The sequence below is a fragment of the Coregonus clupeaformis genome, chromosome 8 (genome assembly GCF_020615455.1).
Source record: "Coregonus clupeaformis isolate EN_2021a chromosome 8, ASM2061545v1, whole genome shotgun sequence".
NCBI classification, from domain to species: Eukaryota; Metazoa; Chordata; class Actinopteri; order Salmoniformes; family Salmonidae; genus Coregonus; species Coregonus clupeaformis.
The window spans coordinates 27,653,042-27,665,575 of record NC_059199.1 but is presented as its reverse complement, the minus strand read 5'-3'; the positions used below and the strand labels follow the sequence as shown (position 1 = coordinate 27,665,575).

General features: G+C 41.1%; 2 protein-coding genes across 3 annotated transcripts; both read left to right on the top strand.

Moving 5' to 3' along the window:
* Positions 1-717: 717 nt before the first annotated feature.
* On the top strand, positions 718-3,121 carry LOC121571407 (protein S100-A1). The gene is made up of 3 exons (XM_041882835.1): positions 718-826; positions 2,236-2,401; positions 2,865-3,121. Exons 2-3 carry the CDS (start codon positions 2,261-2,263, stop codon positions 3,021-3,023), a joined length of 300 nt encoding a protein of 99 aa, XP_041738769.1. The 5' UTR covers positions 718-826; positions 2,236-2,260; the 3' UTR covers positions 3,024-3,121.
* A 7,098-nt stretch (positions 3,122-10,219) lies between these two features.
* LOC121571408 (ictacalcin) lies at positions 10,220-12,534 on the top strand. Of its 2 annotated transcripts, none has more exons than XM_041882836.1 (3): positions 10,220-10,305; positions 11,354-11,496; positions 12,173-12,534. In XM_041882836.1, exons 2-3 carry the CDS (start codon positions 11,359-11,361, stop codon positions 12,311-12,313), a joined length of 279 nt encoding a protein of 92 aa, XP_041738770.1. In that variant the 5' UTR covers positions 10,220-10,305; positions 11,354-11,358; the 3' UTR covers positions 12,314-12,534. The 2 variants fall into 2 exon arrangements, with proteins under 2 accessions (XP_041738770.1, XP_041738771.1); XM_041882837.1 differs by having other exon boundaries at positions 10,229-10,318.

Genomic DNA, 12,534 nt, shown 5'->3' with positions numbered 1-12,534 from the left:
TCACTGTGTGCTGAGGATATCTGAATAAGCAAATTAGTATTATATCTTATTGATGATAAGAGCATAACTGTGTACTGTGGGTGACTTATTGGAGCAGCAGGTTGTAGCTGCTTCATATAAAAAAAACACCCAAATGCCATTAGCCATTCCATAGTGCACTACCTTTAACCAGGGCCCATAGGGCTCTGGTCAAAAGTAATGCACAATTTAGGGAATAGGGTGCCAATTGGGAGGTACCTATAGGTTTGGCCTCACACATCATCATGACCAGTCCCAGATTTATACAAATCACACAGGAAAAAGACACTACATGCAGTATCAGGGATGGTCACCATCATAAATACTGGCTACAACTGCCGGGCTAATTATTTACAACTGTAATGATAGTGCTTGCTCAAACAAGTTGTCTATTATTGTCATTACAATCGATTATCGTTTATCATGTCTATTTGTCTTTACCTCACTCTCAATTGTCACTATTAACCTATCTCGTTTATTCTGTGTATAAGTCGGATATTAATAAAACTTAGGGCTATTAATCGTTTATCAAATTAAAATTGGCCCTACTTGTAAATGAGTTAGTCATGTTAATACTTTTAATTACACCACGTAAAATATTCGTTGACTGTGTTTGCAAGGTTTACCAAGGTAACCTACTATCAAAGACCTACTACTATCTTGCTCAATATATCCACGGTATCATTACTTCACTCAAGGCAGCGCAAAGGCTATAGGGCGGCGCTTGTCTATAAATTCTCAGACGCAATATTTTTCTACTCTGCACAATTCAACCTCTTCTCAATCGCCAACTCCACACTCGTGAACGGTAAGAATTCAGCCTCTAATATGTATACTCCTGTTCTTGTCTGACTGGTAGTCAATTTATTTGTCTACGAATGTAAAAAGTCGCTTCAGGCTAAATAGTTATGTTAATCCTATCTGATCTCTTCCTCCAACTCAGGAACTAGTCTTGTGCGATTGGCTATGAAGTGCAGTTTTCTATGGGGTAGTTGTCATACTTTTCATATGTAAATATAAAAGTCTACTAACAGTCACTTTTTACAGTCCAGACTTACAGTATCCTTTTTGGCGTTCTGCGTTGATTAAGGATTTTAAAACTTCGTTTCATAACTAAAATAATCACATTTGTCAAAAGGGCAAAAGAGCATGGTCAACACATAGATATATAACCTATAATGTTTACTAAACAATTATAGCATTATAATTGTGTGCATTATAATTTTTTTGTCTAAAAGATCATCTGAGTTTTTTATAATATTTGACATGAAAGAAATTGACTGAAATAAGGGTGTGGCTCACTTTGAATGAATGGGTTAAGAGCTGACTGTGGAAGTACACACACTTATTTCCTCCGTGTTGGTGCAACCTCTCTTTCTCGAGTCTGGTTTGTCTTTCCTTCTACCCTACTTTCCTCGGTTTTTGACATTTTTTCCACGTTCAGTCATTTTCTCTCTTCTCTCATACCACACCCTTTTTCACTACCTCTCTTTTACGTTTTTCACTATACTCTCTGTATCTGACTGGTGTGTATGTGAATGTATTTTGTGGTCTGTATTTGAGAGAAAATAACTTAGTAGTGAATCTATGATCAACTTTTGTTGGTGGTTTTCTGGATTACTCATGTGAGCATTACTCATCGGAATAGGCAGGGCATATGGCACATGGTACTGATTTTCTTCAACATGGCCATTCCCACACACAAATACACACACACACACACACACACACACACACACACACACACACACACACACACTCACTCACTCACTCACTCACTCACTCACTCACTCACTCACACTCACACTCACACTCACACTCACACTCACACTCACACTCACACACACACACACACACACACACACACACACACAGAGAGATTACGAAATTCCCTCATGAAATATAGTTCCTTTAGCCAACATCTTGCAAAGTACAGTATCTGTAAAAAAAATTACAAAATAAAAAAGTATGCCAGAATAAAGATACATGTAGTTAGTCACATGAATGCTTTGCTACCCTGAGGGTCTCAAGCAACAAAAGTCAATATGTGTCTAAATCTTGTTTAGCTTTCCATATCAGTGGCAATATTCAGCATATGGAGGTTTTGATCGATCAATTCCAGAGAAAGAAACTGATATCCCTTACTGTCATTCAAAAAAAAAATCTCTCTCTCTCTCTCTCTCTCTCTCTCTCTCTCTCTCTCTCTCTCTCTCTCAGTGCAACCTAACTTAGACCTGCAACCATGCCATCAGAACTAGAACGTGCCATGGAGTCCATGATCACCGTGTTCCACAAGTATGCTGCTAAGGAGGGCAGTGGCAACACTCTGAGCCGCCGTGAGCTTAGGGACCTGATGGAGAACGAACTCTCTGGCTTCCTCAAGGTGGCCATCTCTACTACTATCTCTACTATGTCTGTGTATCAAATGGCACCCTATTCCCTATATAGTGCATTACTTTTGACCAGGGCCTATAGGGCTCTGGTTAAAAGTTGTGCACTGTTTAGGCAATAGGATGCCATTTGGGATGTATAGTATATTATCTCTATTACTATCTACTATTAGCTGTAGTAGCACTCCCTGTTAATTTGATACAGAAAACATGCACACTTTATGATTAGGGCCAGGAGTTTTTCCTGATCACGTGACTTGACCAGGAAAAACTCAGGGGCTTAGGTAATAGGGCCCAGAGTTTTCCTTGGTCAGGTGGTCCGCAAAAAAAATTGCCCTACTTGTCATGTATCTGCCCAATGAAGAGTAGCGACTTCAACTGTTGTCCCCTATTACTGTTAGTGAAACTACAGTATTTACATTTAGTAGTATTAAAACATCCCTGTCTTCCTTTCAGTCTCAGAAGGACCCAGCCACAGTAGACAAGATCATGAAGGATCTGGACTCTAATGGTGATGGAGAGGTGAACTTTGAGGAGTTTGTTTCTCTCGTTGTGGGTCTGTCCATCGCCTGTGAACAGTGCTACCAGATGCACAAGAAGAAGATGGGGAAGTGAGGAATGAAAAGAGGAGAGGAGGAAGGGGCACGGAGAAAAGAAGGGTTGTAATTTTCACTTTTGTAATGATCACACTGTCCATTAAACACAAAAACCAAGGAGTTGTTGTCATTATTTTGTGTGTGTGTGTGTGTGTGTGTGTGTGCTTGCGTGCATGCATTAGAGAGAAAGTAGTTATAGATGCAGGTCGTACATGTGTTATAGCTAGTCTATTGGAGTTAAATTAGAATACAAATATTGTAGATGTGTGTTGATATCTTTGTCTACAAAAAAAAGCATAATAGTCTTAGGGGTGGCTTCTTGGACACTGATTAGGCCACAGGAGGCTGGTGGCACCTTAATTGGGGCGAACGGGCTCGTGGTAATGACGAGCGGAATGAGTGGAATGGTAACAAATATATCAAACACATGGTTTCCAGATGTTATGTTATGAGCCGTTCTCCCATCAGCAGCCTCGTAGAGCAGCCTCCTGGAGTAAAAGCACTTTTAATGGAGAATCTCTGTTGAGCTTGCTTTTTTGTCCAGAACTAGGATTAATGTGTGTCTGGGAAACTGACCAATAAAGACCCCATATACCATGTCATTTCACAGCTTTACCTGTGATTTCAGTCTTGTACAGATTACATTTACATTTCAGTCATTTAGCAGACACTCTTATCCAGAGCGACTTACATACATTTTCATACTTATGATGTAAATCCCACCTGGATTTGACACAGAAGTAAGAGGGAGTTCCCTTGTGTTACTGATAAAGATTCACTTGGAACCACAGAGAGGAATGCTCAGAATGTTCTACATGACAGTACGCAGTACACACCCTCTGTCCTCATGCTCTTTGGCCAGACATCTGTCTATTCTTATTTTTATTGAGGAAATACACGATTAGGTTGAAAATTGTGCAACATTTTGATTTGGAAATACAATACAGTTTATACATTCTGGATTTTGTGTTTGATTTGATTGTACAGTGCATTCGGAAAGTATTCAGACCCCTTGACTTTTTCCACATTTTGTTATGGTACAGCCTTATTCTAACATTTATCAAATAAAAATTGTTCCTCATATGTAGTCCCCTGTAGCTCAGTTGGTAGAGCATGGCGCTTGCAACGCCAGGGTTGTGGGTTCGTTTCCCACGGGGGGCCAGTATGAAAAATGTATGCACTCACTAACTGTTAGTCGCTCTGGATAAGAGCGTCTGCTAAATGACTAAAATGTAAAATCAATCTACATACGATACCCTATAATGACAAAGTAAAAACTGGTTTTTAGACATTTTTGCAAACGTATTAAAAATAAAAAACAGAACATAAGTATTCATACCCTTTGCTATGAGACTCGAAATTGAGCTCAGGTGCATCCTGTTTCAATTGATCATCCTTGAGATGTTTCTACAACTTCATTGGAGTCCACCTGTGGTAAATTCAATTGAATGGACATGATTTGGAAAGGCACACACCTGTGTATATAAGGTCCCACAGTTGACAGTGCATTTCAGAGCAAAAACCAGCCATGGGGAAGGGTACCAAAACATTTCTGCAGCATTGAATGTCCCCAAGAACACAGTGGCCTCCATCATTCATAAATGGAAGAAGTTTGGAACCACCAAGACTCTTCCTAGAGCTGTCCGCCCGGCCAAACTGAGCAATCGGGGGAGAAGGGCCTTGGTCAGGGAGGTGACCAAGAACCCTATGGTCACTCTGACAGAGTTACTCTGTGGAAATGGGAGAACCTTCCAGAAGGACAACCATCTCTGCAGCACTCCACCAATCAGGCCTTTATGGTAGAGTGGCCAGACGGAAGCCACTCCTCAGTAAAAGGCACATGACAGCCCTCTTGGAGTTTGCCAAAAGGCACCTAAAGGACTCTCAGACCATGAGAAACAAGATTCTCTGGTCTGATGAAACCAAGATTGAACTCTTTGGCCTGAATGCCAAGCGTCTGGAGGAAACCTGGCACCATCCCTACGGTGAAGCATGGTGGTGGCAGCATCATGCTGTGGGGATGTTTTTCAGCGGCAGGGACTGGGAAACTAGTCAGGATCGAGGGAAAGATGAACGGAGCAAAGTACAGAGAGATCCTGGATGAAAACCTGCTCCAGAGCGCTCAGGACCTCAGACTGGGGGCGAAGGTTCACCTTCCAACAGGACAATGACCCTAAGCACACAGCCAAGACAACGCAGGAGTGGCTTCGGGACAAGTCTCTGAATGTCCTTGAGTGGCCCAGCCAGAGCCCGGACTTGAACCTGTTTTTGCTTTGTCATTATGGGGTATTGTGTGTAGATTGATGAGGGGAAAAAACAATTTAATCCATTTTAGAATAAGGCTGTAACGTAACAAAATGTGGAAAAAGTCAAGGGGTCTGAATACTTTCCGAATACACTGTATGTAACAGAGGCCATCAAAATAACTGTAGGGTGGTTGAATTATAGGACACATAGTGGGCTATATTTTCATATAATTATTTTCCAACAAGGCCTTTCTCATTGTGTGTCATAGTCTGGTGCAAGTTGGGTAACAGAAGCAGGGTCCGGATAAGCTGTTATTTCCTCTCTCTCTCTCTTTCTCTCTCTCTCGCTCTCTCTCTCTCGGTAGGGCCTACCCTCTCTCTCTCTCTTTCTCTCACTCTTGTTCTCTGAGTATACTTAGGTAGGGCCTACTTTGCTGCCAACCAATGTTATTGGTTACAAGGCAAACAGGGGCGTTGCTAGGTAACCGTGGGTGGAGGGGGAGGTTGCACAAATAGTATAAACAGTGTGTCCACATGAGTTACACGCCCATGTGACACACATAAGGGTTTTAGAATGGGGACTTCTCTCGGTATCATCTCATAACATCATTTCTACTCACTTTGTGCTATGTGCATTTTACAGAATACTGTAAAACTCTATAGTGGACTGTGTTAAATGAGACAACAACAAAAAACAGTAATTTAAGTGAGACAACACTAGATACGTTCCCACCTCCCTGGGCGCAAAACTGGTTAAAAATACATAATTTCAACCAGTTTTGCAATGTAAACAAAATATTTTCAACCAGTTTTGCTCACTGGGTTGGAAGTCATTGATCATTGATTTGAGAGTCTATATGTAAACTCATTCTCAGAAGAAATGTTTTCAGAGAATTTCGATTTCAACTATTTAGATACAATTTCCATTTTGGATAGTTCAATAAAACTAACACATGTAGTTCCATTTACAATGCCTGTCTCAAAGTATGTCTAATGTATTAAAAACAAGTACAAGGTTTGGCTCTGACCAAAGTTCTTATCTTCTGTTTCTGGAATAACTGTGATCAGGCCACAGTTCCATATTTGACCACTAGATGTCAGGAGAGTATGGCAATCCTACTGTTCAACTTGAGCTATGGCACCTCATGGTTATATGGAAGAAAACTGACTGAAAAAGGGAGGGACTACAAGAATGAGTGCAACGAGAAACTAGTTCTCATTTTCCGTTGCAGAAGGATTTGCTAAGATGTGCCTTAATAAATACAACCCAGGTCTACTTATTCTATGTGTTACTGTCAACCCTCACATACACAAACAACCACATCACCCTGCTGCTTACATTAACCTCTACTGTGTGCTCCTCCTTTTATATTTTCTCTCCTTTAAAGATAACAGCGTTTAGATTGAGAGAAGGAGTTGGGTACGATCACTTACTTTGTCTTGCTGACATTGATGGAGAGGTCTCTGCCAGGTCTCTGACCTCCTCCCTGTAGGCTGTCTCATCATCGTCAGTGAACAGGCCTACCAGCAAACTTGATGATGGTGTTGGAGTCATGCGTGGCCACACAGTCGTGGGTGAACAGGGACTACAGAAGGGGACTAAGCACACACCCCTGATGGGCCCCCGTTTTGAGGTTCAGCGTGGCAGATGTGTTGTTACCTACCCTCACCACCTAGGGGTGGCCCGTCAGAAAGTCCAGGATCCAGTTGCAGAGGGAGGTATTCAGTCCCAGGGTCCCGAGTGACTGATGTTTCAATTGTGTAAGATACTGTAGGAAACAACAGAGTCCCACTGACACACACGCATGCACACACACACACACACACACACACACACACACACACAACCCAGGCCTTTATTACCCAGTGCTCACATATAGGAGCAATAGCTAAATAAACAGCAGGCACACATCCACACATATATATATTACCAACGCATCATATGAGAACACAAACATCTTCACAGACAACTAAAATATGTTTGTGTCACCATGAGGGATGTAGCTCAGTGTCAAGGTCGAGGTAAGGAGTAGACCAAGGCGCAGCGTGATGAACAAACATGACTTTAATTAGTTAAAGCGTCAAAATACAAAACAAAACACGACTCGTGACGTCCACGGTATCAATGACCGAACACGGAACAAAAACCCACAACCACAAAGGGAAAACATACAGTTTAAATATGGCTCCCAATCAGAGACAACCAGCCAACAGCTGACACTCGTTGCCTCTGATTGGGAGTCACTCAGGCAAACATAGAATACAACAAACTAGAATGAACACCAACATAGAAATACACACATAGAAATGAACACACCCTGGCTCAACATAATGAGTCCCAGAGCCAGGGTGTGACACTCAGTTGGTAGAGCATGGCGTTTGCAACACCAGGGTTGTAGGTTCAATTCCCACGGGGGCCAGTATGAAAAATAAAAAATAAAAATAAATAATGTATGCACTCACTAACTGTAAGTCGCTCTGGATAAGAGTGTCTGCTAAATGACTAAAATGTAAATTATGAGATATAACATACGAGTACATATTGCGACATCCTAAGGTCAAGGGGATATTCAATGGTATTCTTATAGATACCAAACATAGGTGACATTTTGACCATTAAATTGGATCCTATTGTGTTGGAGGCTCATGCTATCTTGAAGACTTGTTGAATTAAGGACGAATTCCAAGGAGAAATATATACAATGTATACACGTACAGACAAATGCAGAAATCCAAGAAAGTGCACATAATGCATGCATACTTGATTAAACCATTGACCACACGCATGCACACATCCATGCACACAAACACATTTATGCACACACCCACACATACATACACACACACACACACACACACACACGATGACCACCAAGACTGCATTGGTTGCAATGGTGGAGATGGGCCTGACGCTCAGATGTTTATAATTATGTTCAGTCAGGCGCCTGTCTGACTCATCTGCTCATGGTCATGTCAACCTCAGAAATGTGGAATTAAATCACAGTGGAGGAAGAGTGGACCCACTCACTACCATAACACTCCCAGGTTTATCCAGTGAGTCAGGAGGAACTCTGTTTGCAGAACTTGACTGGAACTAGTATACACACACACATTCAGCTTCCTCACTGAGTCACACACACACACACACACACACACACACACACACACACACACACACACACACACACACACACACACACACACACACACATACACACATGAGTGATTTGAAGGAGAACCAGCCCCACACAGTAATCTAGATGCACATTTTTAAAAGCATGCAGGGAGTTATGGGAGTGGTACATAAAGCACATCTTTCTCTGTCTCCAATTCAAGCTTTACAGTAACAGAACCAAGCCTGACGAATTACTCTGACTCAAAATGTTGAACTCAACAAACTGTTGGAATCTTGCAACAGTGTGTGGGTCAGGGTTTCTATTCTTCTTCTTGCAAGCTTTAGAAGAGTATCACAAGATGAAGTTGATGATAATTTCTCAAAGCAACAAAGAAAGAGCACCGGACAGAGACTCTGCCTAGGCCTGTTTTGTGTGTGTGTGTGTGTGTGTCATATAATGTCATATATTTTAGTGCAAGTAAAACCAGAGATTAATGTGAAGAGCTACAATACAGAAATGATGTAATATGTGTTGGCGAGTAAAAGTGTTTTCTTCTCAGTAAATACAGTAGTATTATAGTACTGTAACTCAAGGTACAGTACATTACAGTTTACCTCAGTGGCACTAAACAAGTCCAGGCTTTACAGAGATTATGTTTATCCCATTACATTTGATGCAAATCACAATCAATTACGTCATTTATACATATTGTAAACTATTTATCCTCTAGTGAATACAGCCCATGCCTCCCAGTTGAAAGATGTTTGGTGAAGTTGTGAAGCAATTCCTTTAAATGCGTCTAAGAATCTAACTGGAGACTGAAGTTAATTGTGACCAAGGAAACCGCAGGCTTTTGGGACATGTTGTAATTATATAAATGATACTGCATGATTCACACAGACAAGCAGAGCTGTGAAGCTGTGTTCATTTCCCTCTGTTAAACACATATCCAGTCATAACCTGCATCCCAAATGGCACCTTATTCCCTTTATAGTGCTTTTGACCAGGGCCCATCAAAAGTATTGCACTATGTAGGGAATATGGTGCCGTTTGGGACGCAATCCTGAGTGAAATTTAATTATAGATCTGCTGCCTTACCACACTTAAATAAGTTGAATGTGTTCTCATATAGTCAACTTTGCAATGTGCTATCTTTACTGTTCGAATGGAACTCATATTATATGTACATCAGTATACTGTATCTACAGTATGACTGTCCTTATCCATAAGTACAATGTAATTCAAGTCTGTAGGACACTACACTGTATGTGAACTTTAAACCACCAGTGCACAGTATCAAGAACGTGTTGTCAATAACGCAGTATCAATAAGACATACTAGTTGGCAGATTCAATGTTAGCGTCACCCATTTGCATTACGAACAAGTTACAAAAGTAGGCCTGTTTGGCAGCCAATAATAAATTATGGGCTTTAATACTTTGCAATCAAAATAATTCTTAAGCAAATCCACTCTCTGGTCAACATACAATACAACCATAGGATGCTGGTCATAAGCTCAAAGTAAACTTTATCTAAATGCGTTGTTTTACCTATATTGTGAGAACGGCAGTGAATGTATTGTATTGCATCTAAAGTCTTGGGAATTAATGGTTGGATATAATGCAAGGATTTAGACCATGTCAGGTGCACCAAGCTAAACATCCACTATTATGCAATGTGATGTAAATTTCCAGACTGTTAACACTATCAGGTAACATGATAAATGAACGATAAATGAATGAATGAAGAGAAGAGTAAAATAGTTAATGTACCAGAGAGAGAAAGAGAGAGGGGGAAGAGAATTTAAGGAGCAAGATAGAGGGAGGGGTGGAGGGTGTGGTGATGTATGAAACACTCATTACATCCCTCTCTCCATCAGTCTCTCACTCTCTCCGTACACTAACTTTCTACTTTGCTTTGTCATTCTTCCTACATCTCGGTGAGTAGAAAATGTAATCTTAGTTTTCTTAACTAATGTTTAAACTTCAATGTTACTGCAGAGTTTTTAAATGTAATCCTCGGTTAGTATGTTTTGATTTGGGCACTTTCATTTTTCTCTTGATATTCGCTCACTTTAAAACGAAATGTCCTTCTTTGGTTCCTATTGTGGTTGTCTTATTACAATGCATAACTGAGGCTTGCAAACCAGTCATTCTGTAGTATTGTGTTTTACATTGCACGGGACAGGTTGGGTTTAACATATCACTGTGCACACTACTCAGTATGTATCATCTCCGGAAAGCGACAATATTTGGTTCTCCTGTTCTCATTCCCTTTTTCTTACTCTCCCTTCATTCATTCTTTAATTCCTTAATTTTTTCTCTGTTTCATCTGGCTATTGTTACCTTGGCTCTACCCTTTCCTCCCTCAGCCACACCCTAAATAGCAGGGGCACACACACACACACAAGAAGATTAAAGAAGACTCTCTTAGGGTAAACACACAGCATATGGAAAAATATGGTCGAGTGTTATTAAGTAGGAGAGTAATCCACAGATGGGATTTGCCCAGACCTTTACCTGTTTCCTCATCTGGAGTCATGTGAATTACCAGGAGAGCAGGGCGTTGCCGTAACAGTGCCTGTGTCTTTCACCATAGAACCTGTGGTAGAGACCATGGTTGCCTCCCAAATGGCACCCTATTCCCTATGTAGTGCACTACTTTGTTTTGACCAGGGATATGTAGGGAATATGGTGCTAACATGGGCTCTGCAGAAACCAGGGTTTATTTTTCTCCCTCTCCATGGAAAATACAGAGAAAAACACAAGAGACAGAAGCCATGATGCAACGCAACAACCATACGCTCTCAGTGAATTCATTTAAATGGTTTAATGCCCCACCGAATTGAGTTTTCATGCTTTGAGAGTGAAAGAATGCACAAAAAATATCTTTACCTATAGTGAGCTAGAACAATAATGTCCAGAAACTTTTTTATATAGTGCTTCTAATAGGTTATGTGTCCCTCTCTGTTTCCCCTTCAACTATAGTCACCATGTCTGGGATCCAGCAGGCCATGTCTCTCCTCATCGCCTCCTTCCACAAGTACTCTGGGAAGGAGGGGGACAAGTTCACCCTCAGCAAGATCGAGCTGAAAGAGCTGCTCGAGGCTGAACTAGGGGAGATGCTGGGGGTGAGTGAGACTGAGCAAGTCCTAATGATCTGGGATCAGATTTCTTGTTGCACTACAGCAGGTGTGTCAAGCTGAATTCCTGGAGGGCCGTCCCACTGGGCACAGACGTCAGTTCAACGTCTAGTTTTGATTTACATTTGGTTGAGTTGTCAACTAATGTGAATTCAGCGTGAAATCAACAAAAATTGTACCATGTCATTGGATTTAGGTTCAAAGTTGAGTGAAAAAAATATGAAATTCCCTTATGTTGCTAACTTTTTTTTTATCCAATCAGTTTTCCACGTTGATTCAACATCATCACATTTAATTTTGGGGTTGAAATGACATGGACACAACGTTGACTCAACCAGTTTTTGCCCAGTGGGGTGTGTCTGCTGATTTTTGTTATTTCCTTTCAATTTGTGTCGAGTGAAGACCTAGACAACTAGGTGAGGCCCTCCAGCAATTGAGTTTGAAACCCCTGCACTAGAGGCTGGATCAGTGCTCTCTCTTCTGAGATTCATTGGGCTGGGCAGAATAGGAAAGCTGGAAAGATGGGGTCCGTTTCTGAATACATCTCAAATAAACAATGCTTGCTAACTCCAGCAATGGCATCCCGAAATATTGAAACGGACCCCATCGGATAGAGAAATTATTAACCTCCCCCTTCTTTCTTCTGCATTCTCTCTGTTTGCAGAAAGCCAGTGACAAGTCAGCAGTGGACAGAATCTTCAAGGACCTGGACTCTAACAAAGACAACACTGTTGACTTCAAGGAGTATGTCACCCTGGTGTCCTGCCTCACGGTGATGTGCAATGACTTCTTCATAAAGAAGTAGAGCACTTACGCCACCTAGCGGCCATCATACAGAACTGCATGAAGAGACTTCAATTTTCTCTCAACTAAACAGAGAGATTTCACAGGAGGGAGATACACTTGGAGGACAATGACATGCAAACACAGTGAAGCAGTCTAGAGTAGTAATATTACAGTAATAGATAATAGTAATGTCCTTGTAATGCAAAGTCCATCGATAAACAAATTAGATGAGTATGTTCA